Source organism: Hemitrygon akajei, chromosome 9, assembly GCF_048418815.1.
Source record: "Hemitrygon akajei chromosome 9, sHemAka1.3, whole genome shotgun sequence".
NCBI classification, from domain to species: Eukaryota; Metazoa; Chordata; class Chondrichthyes; order Myliobatiformes; family Dasyatidae; genus Hemitrygon; species Hemitrygon akajei.
The window spans coordinates 25,199,327-25,212,612 of record NC_133132.1 but is presented as its reverse complement, the minus strand read 5'-3'; the positions used below and the strand labels follow the sequence as shown (position 1 = coordinate 25,212,612).

Here is a 13,286-nt window from a genome sequence, read left to right as displayed (position 1 = left end):
CCATGGTTAGGGTGAGATGCATCCTTGATAATGCTTTTTGCCCCGCCCAGGCAGCGTTTATGGTAGATGTTCTCAATGGTGGGCAATTGGGTGCCGATAATCCGCTGGGCAGTTTTCACCACACACTGGAGTGCTTTGTGGTCCGATACGGGACAATTGCCATACCACACTGAGATGCAGTTGGTGAGTATGTTCTCAATGGTACAGTGGTAAAAGTCGGTCAGTATCCTGGGCCACAGGTGAGCTTTCTTGATGCTCCACAGGAAATAAAGGCACTGTTGCGCCTTCTTGATCAGGATGGAGGAGTTCAGGGACCAGGTGAGATCTTTGGAAATGTGGACACCAAGGAATCTGAAGCTTGATACACGCTCCACTACAGCTCCGTTGATGTAGGTTGGGATGTGAGTGTGGCTCCAAGCATGCTGGAAGTCCACAATGATCTCCTTGGTCTTCTGGGTGTTAAGGGCCAAGTTGTTGTCAGCACACCACGTGGCCAGGTGCTGGACCTCGTCCCTGTAGGCTGTCTCGTCATCCCCTCTGTTCAGGCCAACCACCATGGTGTCATCTGTGAACTTGATTACGGAGTTAGAACCATGTACAGGAACACAGTCATAGGTGAAAAGGGAGTACAGAAGAGGGCTCAGCACACAGCCTTGAAGCACGCCAGTATTCAGGGTGAGAGTGGAGGAGGAGAAGTTGTCTAACTTAACAGATTGGGGTCTGTTAGTCTGAAAGTCCAAGGTCCAGTTGCAGAGGGATAAGCTGATACCAAGCTGGCGAAGTTTGGCGATCAGCTTGGAGGGGATCACTGCATTGAAAGTCAATGAACAGCATTCTGACGTAACAGCTGGGGCTGTCCAGGTGGGTCAGGGCAGAATGAAGTGCCGTGGAGATGGCGTCCTCTGTTGACCTGTTGGTGTGATAGGCAAATTGATGGGGGTATGGGGTAATGGGCAGACAGGATTTCAGATGTGATAGAACCAGTCTCTCAAAGCGCTTTGCAATGATGGGGGTGAGTGCAACTGGGCAGAAGTCATTCAGGCCCATGGCAGTGGAATATTTCGGCACTGGCATGATGGTGGCGATCTTGAAGCTTGTGGGAAGTATAGGGGGAATGTCAGAGATTTTTTTTTTTAAAAACACAGCAGTGGGTACGTGAAACATCCCTGTCAGGGGTAGTGATAGTAGGGGTATTTATTAGTAGGTTCATGGATTGATTGAAAACTGGAGGCTATGTAGCAGGGATTGATCTTGGAGTAGGTTATAAGTTTGGCAAAATATCATGGGCCAAGGGCCTGTACTGTGTTGTAATGCTCTGTATCTTATGCTTTCTATGGATTAGCAAAGACAGGGCAGGCACAAATTGAAAGGGATCGGGAGAAGCTAAATTGGAAGCAGTCATTACTGTTTGTGAATACGAAAGACTGCATTGTTCAACAGATGTAACCAAAATACAGTAACACACACATTCCCAAATGGAGTTTCCTGTCCAGACACTCACTTTTTCCTTATTGGAGTGGGGTGTGATTTATGTGTGGATAAAGACGAAGTGCTCATTAGGCAACTTGCCCCAGAGAAACAGAATGGAGCAGCAGATAGTCAAAAGGAAGAGGAAAGGGACGCGGTGCTCAGTGTTGACCGTCAGCTCAGCTAAAGCTTAAAGCACGCGTGAGGAAGATGCAGATAATGAGAGCTCTCCGTACACCTCAAAGCTCTCTCCGAATCCACAGTTCATTCAACTGCATCATATTCACTCGATTCCAAATGCACCAGATTTGTAAACGTTACTTCAGTGTTGCTGCAGGTGTACGCTGTTAAATCCAGGAATAGTTTTAGTATTGCTCTGTACTGCTGTCGCAAAAAAAATAACAATTTCATGACATGCGTGAGTGATGATAAACCTGATTCTGACTGTGGATTGTGAGAGGGAAGGGGGGAGGGAGAGGGGAATCATGATTAAGAAGGCTGCATCCATAACACCCCTGTCTCTGTCACCTCTCCCACACCCTTCCTGCAGCGCTCCACCCTCGCCATTCCCAACATCCTCTGCTCCGGCCAGATTTACAAACCCATTCTCCACTCCACATCTGGAGCACCATATACACTCAAGACCTTTGCACAGTACTGTACAAACAGAAGCTGTGCTGAAAGGAGTTCAGTGTGTGAGGACTGCCAACCTACTCAACTCTTATGTTTCTCAGATTGTATTATGGGACGTTAAGAACTATAATGGAGCAATATCATTTGGTGCCCATGTACACAAATCACAAAGCTGGTATTAAAATCTGCTGGAAAACCTGGTTTTGATTAAAGCTTGTTGACCCAAAACCTTAATTGGTCTGGCCTCTACAGATGCTGCCTGTCCTACTTAGTATTTTCAGCACTTTCTCCTCTCGCCTTCACACTACTCTGTTTGAATTCTGAGCATGACAGTGTTCAGAATAGAATAAAGAACATTGCCCTTATCTCAGAGTGGAGGAACTTGTACTACAGGACCACCTGGAATACATTTAGTTCTAGGAATCCAGCTCAGGACAGTAGGCCACAAATCTGTACAAGACCAGAATGATACTACAACACAAGATTACAAACCCAGCCTCATTCTCGCAAATTTAGAAGGCAAGCTAACAAAGGAGGACCTAGAGGAGGTTTACTACAATAATCCCAGGAATGAAAGGGTTTATGTACGAGGAGAGCTTGATGGCTCTGGGCTCAGAAGAATGAAGGGGGATCTCACTGAAGCCCACTGAATATTTTAAGGACCAGAGGGCACAGCCTCAGAATAGAAGCACATCTCTTTAAAAGAGAAACAAGGAAGAATTTCTTTAGCCAGAGGGTGGTGAATCTGTGGAATTCATTGCCACAGATGGCTGTGAAGGCCAATTCATCGGGTATACTTAAAGCAGAGGTTGATAGGTTCTTGATTAGCAAAAGCAAAGGTTAGAGGGAGAATGCAGAATGGGGTTGTGAAGAAAAATAAATCAGCCATGATCAAATGGGACAGCAGACTTAATGGGCTAAATGGCCTAATTCTGCTCCTGTATTATCATCTCTATTTACAGCAAGGTGAGATACTAAACTTGGAGGAAACAGCATACCTGGTAATAATAAATAAAGTGACAAATGTAAACAGAAAATGGTGCAAAGCATAGCAGTGTGAACCAAGGATGCAGAAAGAAATACTGATGTGACAATAATAGAAGAGGTAGAAATAATAGTTCAAGAATGTGGCAGCAATGCTGGGAGGAAGGGAGAGTGGGAGAGACAGGGACAATGTTTAAAAGATATCTAGCCAAGTACTTTGTTAGGAAAGGTTTAAGAGGGAAATGGGAAATCTCCAAAAAGTAAACGGTCAGCATGGACCCATTGAGCCATACGACCATTCCTGTACTTTATAACTAATCCTAAAACTAGAGCCAGGATACTGAGAAGTACAATTAGGAGGCATGTTTCATGGGCAGAGGATGTACAAATTTAGCCCTGTCCTTCCAAAAAAATGTAGACGAAAACCAAGGTAGCAGGAGATGAGGTTGGGGCTGGATCTACAAAACATGAGGCAACAAAGGTAAAGATGAATACAGAGCTGCGAGTGCCCAAGTTACACTTCCAGTCTGTTCACATTCACCTTTTATTCCCAGTTTCTATCAGAAACAATGGATGTAGTGAGGAGAGTGGGCAGCGCTCCAACAAGTCACAAGCAGCTTAATTATAAGGTGCTCTGTGAGTGGGATTGAAAACCAAAACCCATCGGAGCTGTTTGAAATCCTTCTTACGCAAGTTACTGGATCCTGCCCAGGGTGATGCTGAAGTTTCACCTGTCAACAAGAAACTTCTGTATCAAAGGAACTTGACAGAGCCACTTCCTGTAAATACTGGCTTACCAAACCCAGTAAACAGTCACCAGCCTGCACGACTTCCCAAAAAACAGAAGGTGCAAGACTAACACAGTCAAACTCCCAACTAAGCCTCTTCACTAGAGCTGGTGTCGGGTTCTCACCTGGTTACTGCCTGGATACACAACCGACTGCGGCTTACTCTGCCGACCTACAGCGTCGCTCTTGCCTACAGCCCCCGTTCGCCTCCTCTGCTCCGCTCCAACTTCCCGAGACCACCTTGCACTCGCCTGCTTCTTCTGATTAAATCGATACTCTGTCCTTCCCTCGCCGGTGGCTGGTAGCTCGCTCTTCCTGGGCTTGGTGCTACGTCTCCTGTTCCCAGCATCGGGTGAACTGACCAGCCCGAGGTTGGCTACCCGCCGATAATTCAGCTTCCGCACCGCCCGGCCACTGGATTTCAGATTGTGGGTGTGGAAGTGGGGGTTGGGCGATGGGGCAGGAGGTTTGTTTTGGATGGATGTCCTGGTCACTCTCTTAACCTGAAGCTCCTGTGTCAGGAGATGGGAAGCAGCCTCTGACATGGACACCTGGCGATCGCGCTCTCCATGCAGGACGGCTTGTGGCTGCGACGGCCGGTTAGGGACGGGTACTCTGGTCACTCGCCTGTTCCGAAGTCTGATGCAGAGCTCCTGAGCCAGGAGGAAGGAGGCAGCTTCAGACGTTGGCAACTGCTGGCCTCTGCTCACCCCTCCGCCTACAAGGGCTGAAAGCATGACTGCTGTTGCTGGCTCTGCTCACTTTGTGGGAGGTGGGCAGAAAGGGGGGGCAAAGAGGAAGCTGAGGTTTTTAGGCATTCATCTTACAGTAACACCTATAAAAAAAACAAAAGCAAAGCTGTAGAATACCTCAAAACGCTTCCTAATTCTATGCTTAAGTAATTTTACAAACAAAATTATACCCACATAAAATTAAACAGGGTTAGGAAAAAAAATAACATTTATCTAGTTCTTCCTATTCCTCTCGTGCCTGTGTCTGCACATGGAAGCACAGCTGTGCAGCAGGTAGTGCCAGTGACCTGTGGTTCCAACAACCTTGGCTTGAGCCCGACCCACCAGTGCTGGCATTTCTCCCCATGCCGCATGGGCTTCGCAGGACAGAGCTGCAGACTCCCTCCCACCTCCCAAAGAGGCTAATGAGCCACTACTAATTGCCCCTAATGCAGGGATGAGAGAGAAGAGTTTGCAGGGAAGCTGGGGGGGGGGGGGGGGGGGGGGGGAGAGAGAGAGGGATAGAAATGGCATTGCTCTGGGAGCCAGCATTCACGTGGCCAAATGTTCTCATTTAGATCAGGAATTACCAACCATTAACATTAAAGCACTTGTAACTAGCAATAAAAACAAAACATCAGATCAAAGCTATATGGTTGACCAACCCAAACCCAAGTTCAGCAAGTTGAGACAAGTCAACAGTTACCGCAGTGCTTGAGGGGCTGTGACTTGAAACCATGAGCTCCTGAGCCAGAAATGCTGATACCCACCACTCACTGAGCCAAGCCTGGCAGTGTTTCAGCAAGAGTCCACCAAGAGATGTTAGACAGGAATCAAGACCTGAGCAATGGTGAGGTAGGGGAAAGTCACTCGGGTTTGTGTTCTCCCTCTCTCCTACTGCAAACCCATAGAAATCCGCCAGCCCAATGCAAATAACATGCTGAGGTACAGGCATGTTTCATTTAGGCAACCTGTTTAACATCTCTTACAAGGAGGAAATCCAGCAGTAACCCCATGGAAAATCAAACTGAATTCGACAGGGAAATACTCAAGTCAGCTCACAGTGGCAGAGAAAGGAGTTAATGTTTCAGGTGTAAAAAAAAAGAAAATAGGGAAAAACAGGTCAGGCAGCATCTGTGGAGGGAGAACTAGAAGCAATGTTTTGCATTGAAATCAACTGTTCTCTTTTCTCACAGACATTGCCCAACTTGCTGAGTTGCACCAACTCCGTTTGTAAATTTCCGATTTTTAGCATCTGCAGTCTGTTTTATTTACCGTTGCAATTCAATGATCTTTTCACCAGATCTAATCAGGCTCTGCTGGACAGAACACCAAAGATTAATGTCGATTCCCTCTCCAAATTTGCAGATGGTACTTGGCAGGTCAGGCTAAGGTAGAAACGAAAATATATGTGACAAGTTACTCCTAAACACTATCTTATGTTTGCTGTTACAAATGCATTTTATGTCACATTACATGCATACGATTAATGTATATAAGCTCATTTTATGTACTTTGTTTATTGTTTTTTATTGTGTCCTTTATGCTTTCATTTTGAAATGCTGCATTAGATCCGGAGTAACAGTCATTTTGCTCTCCTTTACACCCATGTATTGAAGAATGACAATAAACAAACTTGAATCTGTAACATTATTGTATACTTATTGAAAACATTCATAAAAGCTTCAAAGTACTGTGTTAATTCCCAGTTTATCCTCTAATAGAACAAAGCAGCTTAATCTCTGGCCCGATTTTCTTTAACTAAAGTGCAAGATCCTCTGAAATCTGATTCGAAAAAGCTCTAGAAATCCAGGCAGCTTCAATGGATCTTGCTTCATACTATTCACTCAGAGAGGCTGGTGAATCATTACCACCCACCTAAAGGGACCTTTTCCTTTAACTCAGGTCCTAAAGTCCCAAAAAAAATCCTTCTGAATTTTCTCTGTACTCTTTCAACCTTGTTGATATATTTCCTGTACTGCAGAACTGGACACAACACTCCAAGTTTGGTCTTACCAACATCTTATAGGACTTCAACATCCCAACTTAGATCATACCATCACCCAGATCAGATTTCCACATTGTCAGTTTGAAGATTATGAGACTTGCTGTAGTAGGGAATTTCTTCACTCAGAGGGTGCTCTGTGTGGAGCTAAGTGGTGGATGAGGGTTCATTTGCAATATTTATTAGGAATTTGGATCAGAGTAACCCTAGTGTGTGGATGGGAGGAGACTGAAGGGCTTTGGTCCAGGTGTAAGTCAATGGGAATAACAGTTGATCGCAAACTGGATGGGCCAAAGGGCCTGTTTCTGTGCGATAGGACTGATGGAGCTGTTTCTCTGTGATAGTGTTCGATGTCAATGGGATGAATGGATTGACGGACCTGTTTCTCTGCGTGTTTAAAGATGGAGAAGCAGATGATGCCTAGCCTAGATGGGTTGGAGCTGGAGTCATTAATGTGGAAAGTTTCCCTCACAGTGACTTGTGGAAAAGAATGGGAATACCAGGACATCGCTGACCGGTTCTTACAGTATTTAGTAAAACTCCAACAATCCTAGAATTCCAAAGGTTCAGAAAATCTAATCTGGTTTTATAGGACATATGTAGGTAAATGTAAGCAGGCCTTTTCCACAGAGATGAGAACGAGAAAATCTGTAGATGCTGTTAATTGAGCAACACACACAAAATGCAGAAGGAACTCAGCAGATCAGGCAGCATCTATGGAAAACATTCAATGTTTTGGGGTTGACTGTTTACCCTTTTCCATAGATGCTGCTTGGCCTATTAAGTTCCTCCAGTATTTTGTGTGTGTTGCATTTCCACTGAGGTTGGGTGAGACCAGAATGAGGTCAAAGGTCAAGGGTGAAAGCTGAAATACTTAAGGGGAACCTGAGGGGGAACTTCTTTACTTAGAGGTTGGTGAGAGTGTAGAACGAGCTGCAAGGTGGATGTGGGTTCAATTTCAATATTTAAGAGAAGTTTGGATAAGTACATTGATGGAACAGGTATGGAGGTTTATGGTCCAGGTGTGTCAATGGGACTAGGCAGAATAACAATCTGGCATTGACTAGATGGCTGAAGGGTCTGTTCTGTGCTGTAGTGTTCTATGACTGACAGTCCAACAAAGTTCCAAATGTGCCAAGTTATCAGAAGTTTATTCTACGTTGTTATCCAGGCAACTCCTGGTCGAAGACAGCTTTGAACCCAGAATAAAAAGCAGAAAGTTCTAGAAATATTCAGGTCAGGGTGTTGTGGGAAGGTAAACATAGCCAACATAGGTTGATGACCTGAACTGTGAAGGAGACGACAGAAACTTGTTAACTGGAGGTGTCTGAGAGTAAAACCTGGGTGGCTAAGTTGTAAACAAACACTTATCCGGTCAAGGAGAGCATGGGAGCAGTTAGACAGACCAAAGAACATGGGCCAGGATGGGCACATCCCCCACTCCCTCAGGGAAGAATAAAGAGGGTTTCCAGGATCAGGCAGCTGGTTGGGAGCAGTTAGAGAGCCGGAACACAGACCAAAGAACATGGGCCAGGGTGGGCACATCTGCCACTCCCTCAGGGAAGAATAAAGGGGATTTCCAGGACCAGGCAGCATAATCCACACTTTTCACTGCAAACTGACTCACCCAGCTCTGTGGCTGCAGCATACTGAGGCATCAAACTGCACTGCTGCAACACAAAACTTTTTCAGCTGCACCTCCCTGATCAATAATGGGCTCCCCTCTAGTCTTAATAATCCCTGCTGGGGTGAGTTTAATGAGGACTTTCCTCATGTTTGCTCCCATCAGTCTGTCAAGATCCAGCCAGGTCACTCAGCGATGGGCACAGAAACCCTCCACTTAGGAGAGATTCTAGAAACACAGAAAACCTATAGCACAATACAGCAAAGCTGTGCCGAACATGTCCTTACCTTAGAACTACCTAGGCTTACCCATATTTTACTAAGTTCCATGTATCCATCCAGGAGTCTCTTAAAAGACCCTATCTTTTCTGTCTCCACCACCGCCACCAGCAGCCCATTCCACACACTCACCACTCTCTGCATAAAAAAAACTTACCCCTGACATCTCTGTACCCGCTTCCAAGCACCTTAAAACTGTGCCCTCTTTTCCCATTTCAACCCTGGGAAAAAGCCTCTGACTATCCACACGATCAATGTCTCTCATCATCCTGTAGACCTCTATCAGTCACCTCTCATCCTCCATCGCTACAAGGAAAAGAGGCTGAGTTCACTCAACCTATTCTCATAAGACATGCTCCTCAATCCAGGCAACATCCTTATAAATCTCCTCTGCACCCTTCCTATGGTTTCCACATCCTTCCTGTAGTGAGGCGATCAGAACTGAGCACAGTACTCCAAGTGGGGTCTGACGCTGCAACATTACCTCTTGGCTCTTAAACTCAATCCCACGGTTGATGAAGGCCAATGCATTGTATGCTTTCTGAACGAGAATCAACCTGTGTAGCAGCTTTGAGTGTCCTATGGACTTGGACCCAAGTTCCCTCTGATCCTCCACACTGCCAAAGAGTCTTGCCATTAATGCTATATTCTGCCATCATATTTGACCTACTCTGTGCCACCTCATGCTTGACCTTCCTCTCTCAAATTGATACGGGAACCAGAATCAGATTCATTACAAGACACTTGTTACTCTGTGGCAGCAGCACCTACTGGATAATATACTTCAGAGTAATGTACCAAAGCAAACCTCAGGTGTGGACAGAAGTGCGCACGGTGGTAACCCTGAAAGGAGGATTGAAAGCTAGAAGTCAAGCAGACACAGCACAATACTCGAACACAAATCAAAGAACAATTAGATGTTGTACAACAGGTGACAGGATGATTGACATTTAAGACTTCTGCTACAACTAAAGGTCACAGGTTAAGGGTGAAAGGTGAAATATTTAAGAGGAACCTGACAGAAAATTCTTCACTCAGAGGGTCATGTGAATATTTAATGAGCAGCCAGCGGATATGGGCTCAATTCAAGTACACGATGGGAGGGATACGGTCCAGATACAGGTCGATTGGACTAGGCAGAATAACACTTTGGCACAGACTAGATAGGTCTACCATCCTGTCACTAAAGTAATTTCTCCGCATCTCAGTTCTAAATGGACGCCCTTCAATCCTGAAGTTGTGCCCTCTTGTCCTAGAATTCCCTATCATGGGAAATAACTTTGCCATATCTAATCTGTTCAGGCCTTTTAACATTCGGAATCTTTCTATGAGACCCCCCTCATTCTCCTGAACTCCATGGAATAGAGTCCAAGAGCTGCCAGACATTCCTCATACGGTAACCCTCTCATTACTGGAATCATTCTTGTGAATCTTCTCAGAACCCTCTACAACATCAGTATATCCTTTCTAAAATATGGAACCCAAAACTGCACACAATACTCCAAGTGTGGTCTCACAAGTGCCTTACAGAGCCTCAATATCACATCCCAGCTCTCATATTCTATACCACTAGAAATGAATGCCAACATTACATTCGCCTTCTTCACCACGAACTCAACCTTGAGGTTAACCTTTAGGGTATCTTGCACAAGGACTCCCAAGTCCCTTTGCATCTCTGCATTTTGAATTCTCTCCTCATCTAAGCAATAGTCTGCCCATTTATTTCTTCCACCAAAGTGCATCACCATACACTTTCCAACATTGTATTTCATTTGCCACTTCTTTGCCCATTCCCCTAAACTATCTAAGTCTCTCTGCAGGCCCTCTGTTTCCTCAACACTACCCGCTCCTCCACCTATCTTTGTATCATCAGCAAATTTAGCCACAAATCCATTAATACCGTCGTCCAAATCATTGACACACATCGTAAAAAGTGGTCCCAACGCCAACCCCCGTGGAACTCCACTGGTAACCCGCAGCCAGCCAGAATAGGTTCCCTTTATTTCCACTCTCTGCTGTCTGCCAACCAGCCAATGTTCCATCCACGTTAGTAACTACCCTGTAATTCCATGGGCTCTTATCTTGCTAAGCAGACTCATGCGCAGCACCTTAGAACCATAAAACATTACAGCACAGAAACAGGTTTTTTGGCCCTTCTTGGCTGTGCCGAATCATTTTTCTGCCTAGTCCTACTGACCTGCATCTGGATCATATCCCTCCATACACCTCTCATCCATGTACCTGTCCAAGTTTTTCTTAAATGTTAAAAGTGAACCCGCATTTACCACTTCATCTGGCAGCTCATTCCACACTCCCACCACTCTGTGTGAGGAAGCCCCCCCTAATGTTCCCTTTAAACTTTTCCCCCTTCACTCATGTCCTCTGGTTATTTTCTCCCCTAACCTCAGTGGAAAAAGCCTGCTTGTAGTCACTATCTATACCCATCATAATTTTATATACCTCTATCAAATCTCCCCTCATTCTTCTGTTGGCAGACACCAACAGAATCAACAAACTTATTTGTAAGGCCAGTGATGCTGTGGGGGTGGAACTGGACTCTCTGACGGTGGTGTCTGAAAAGAGGATGCTGTCCAAGTTGCATGCCATCTTGGACAATGACTCCCATCCACTCCATAATGTACATTCAGCCAGAGACTCATTCCACTGAGATGTAACACTGAGCGTCATAGGAAGTCATTCCTACCTGTGGCCATCAAACTTTACAACTCCTCCCTCGGAGTGCCAACAGGCTGGTCCTGGACTTATTTCCACTTGGCATGATTAACTTATTATTTAATTATTTACCTCGGGCGATGGTACACAGAGGAGCTGAGAGACACAAAGAGGGTTCAAGAGACAGGAGAACAGATCAGCAGAGGTCTGATGTCTGTCGACAAGTGTGGCTTGCCCGGCAAGTTGAAGTTGTGGTGCTTGCAGTATGGACTGATGCCACAGATAATGTGGCCATTAACTGTCTATGAAGTGGCAATGTCCCATGCTGAGGCATTGGAACAGAAGATCAACAAGTATGTGAAGAAGTGGCTTGGAGTACGAGCAGCCTCACTAATATTGCAATCCACAGTAGCCAGACAAAGCTTAGCATCCCAGTACTTGTTGAAGAGGTCAAGGTAGCCAAGGTAGGATCATTCTTGATGCTTCGAGACTCAAAAGACCCTGTCATCAAGAACATCCAGCCAGATGTGAGATCAGGCAGGAAGTGGTCTGGGCAGCAGTCGATGAGGCAGAGTCTAGATTGAAGCACAAGGAGACGGTTGGGGATACCCAGCTAGGCCGCCAGGGACTTGGATGGACAACCCACAAGTACTGGACATCTTCTACAGGTAAGGAGTGTCATGAGCTTGTAATGCGTGAAATACGAGAGGTAGAAGAGGAGAAGAGGTTAGCTAAAGCAGCTGGCCTGACCAAACAAGGGGCTTGGACCTGGTGGGAAAGTGTTGAACAACGACATCTATCTTGGAATGTCCTGTGGCAGATGGAACCGCTCCGCATTTCTTTTCTATGCAGAGCAGTGTTTGACCTGCTCCCTACACCTGCCAACCTCAGCACCTGGTATGAAGATAAGACAGACAGGTGTGCTGCTTGTGGCGAGAAGGGAACACTTCAGCATATTTTGAGTGCATGCAGAGTCAATCTTTCCAGCGGCATGTACACTTGGAGACATAACGTTCTCAAAGTTGTAACAGAAGCGGTTGAGCAGACAGTACTGCAGCACAACTTATCTCATGCCCCATGCTGTACAGAACATCGCATATCATTTGTGAAAGAAGGCTCTAAGTCAAGGGTGTACAGCTCAGGCCCACGATCAAGCATACTTTCTTCAGTCAATGATTGGTGTGTCAAGGCCGACCTGGATGGGAAAGGCAATTTCCCTGAGCAAATAGTTTTCACCGAATTGCGTCCAGATATAATCGTCTGTTCTGACACCAGTAGAGAAGTGGATATTGGTGAACTCACAGTCCCTTGGGAAGACAACATTGATGAAGCCCATGAGAGCAAGTTAACCAAGTATGCAGAATTAAGATCAGAGTGCAGAGACAGAGGGTGGAAGGTCTCATGCTATCCATTCGAATTAGGGTGCCGTGGCTTTATTGCGTTCACTTTCCAGAAGTGGCTGCGTGACCTTGGCTTCACTAGAAGAGAGATCAAGTCAACCAGCAGGGCTGAAGCTGGGGCAGCAGAGGCAGGATCATCATGGGTGTGGACTAAGTACGTCCAGAGGGGCAGATAGTTGGACAGTGTATCCATCTTTTGTAAACACTTCAGCAGCTGCATAGATACCTGAAGAGTAGACTATCTGTTGGATGGAAGCGACCAACAACTCTGATAGAGGCCGATGCCAAGTTGTTAAGATCAGTGGGAGGTGGTGCTTTAGCACTGCTGGCCCACCACCTCAAGGGAGTCTTGATCATAAGCGGGCCAAAACTCCTGAAGACAGGTGGCAGATCAACTGATGATAGCACAGGACAGTTAACATCTTAGTCCACGTGTATTTTCAATTCAATTCATGGTTTTATATTTCTATATTTCTTCACTATTCTTGGTTAGTACGGCTGTAACGAAACCCAATTTCCCTCGGGATCAATAAAGTATGTCTGTCTGTCTGTACACTCCAGGGAATAAAGTCCTAACCTATTCAACCTTTCTCTGTAACTCAGTTTCTCAAATCCCGGCAAAATCCTTGTAAACCTTCTCTGCACTCTTTTAACCTTATTAATATCCTTCCTGTAATTCAGAGACCGAAACTGCACACAATAC

At 45.6% G+C, this 13,286-nt stretch overlaps 1 protein-coding gene across 4 annotated transcripts in view; it reads right to left on the bottom strand.

Annotated features, from left to right (window-relative positions):
• Positions 1-13,286, bottom strand: part of LOC140732936 (uncharacterized) — an 86,891-nt gene that overhangs the window by 53,380 nt on the left and 20,225 nt on the right. For 2 of the 4 annotated variants that reach the window (XM_073055662.1, XM_073055664.1), the window contains exons 2-3: positions 5,879-5,991; positions 3,998-4,707 (exon numbers count right to left, since the gene is read on the bottom strand). In XM_073055662.1, the coding sequence (XP_072911763.1) occupies positions 3,998-4,609 (612 nt within the window). In that variant the 5' untranslated portion in view covers positions 4,610-4,707; positions 5,879-5,991. The remainder of the gene's footprint in view (positions 1-3,997; positions 4,708-5,878; positions 5,992-13,286) is intronic. The other 2 variants (XM_073055665.1, XM_073055663.1) reach the window with 2 other exon arrangements.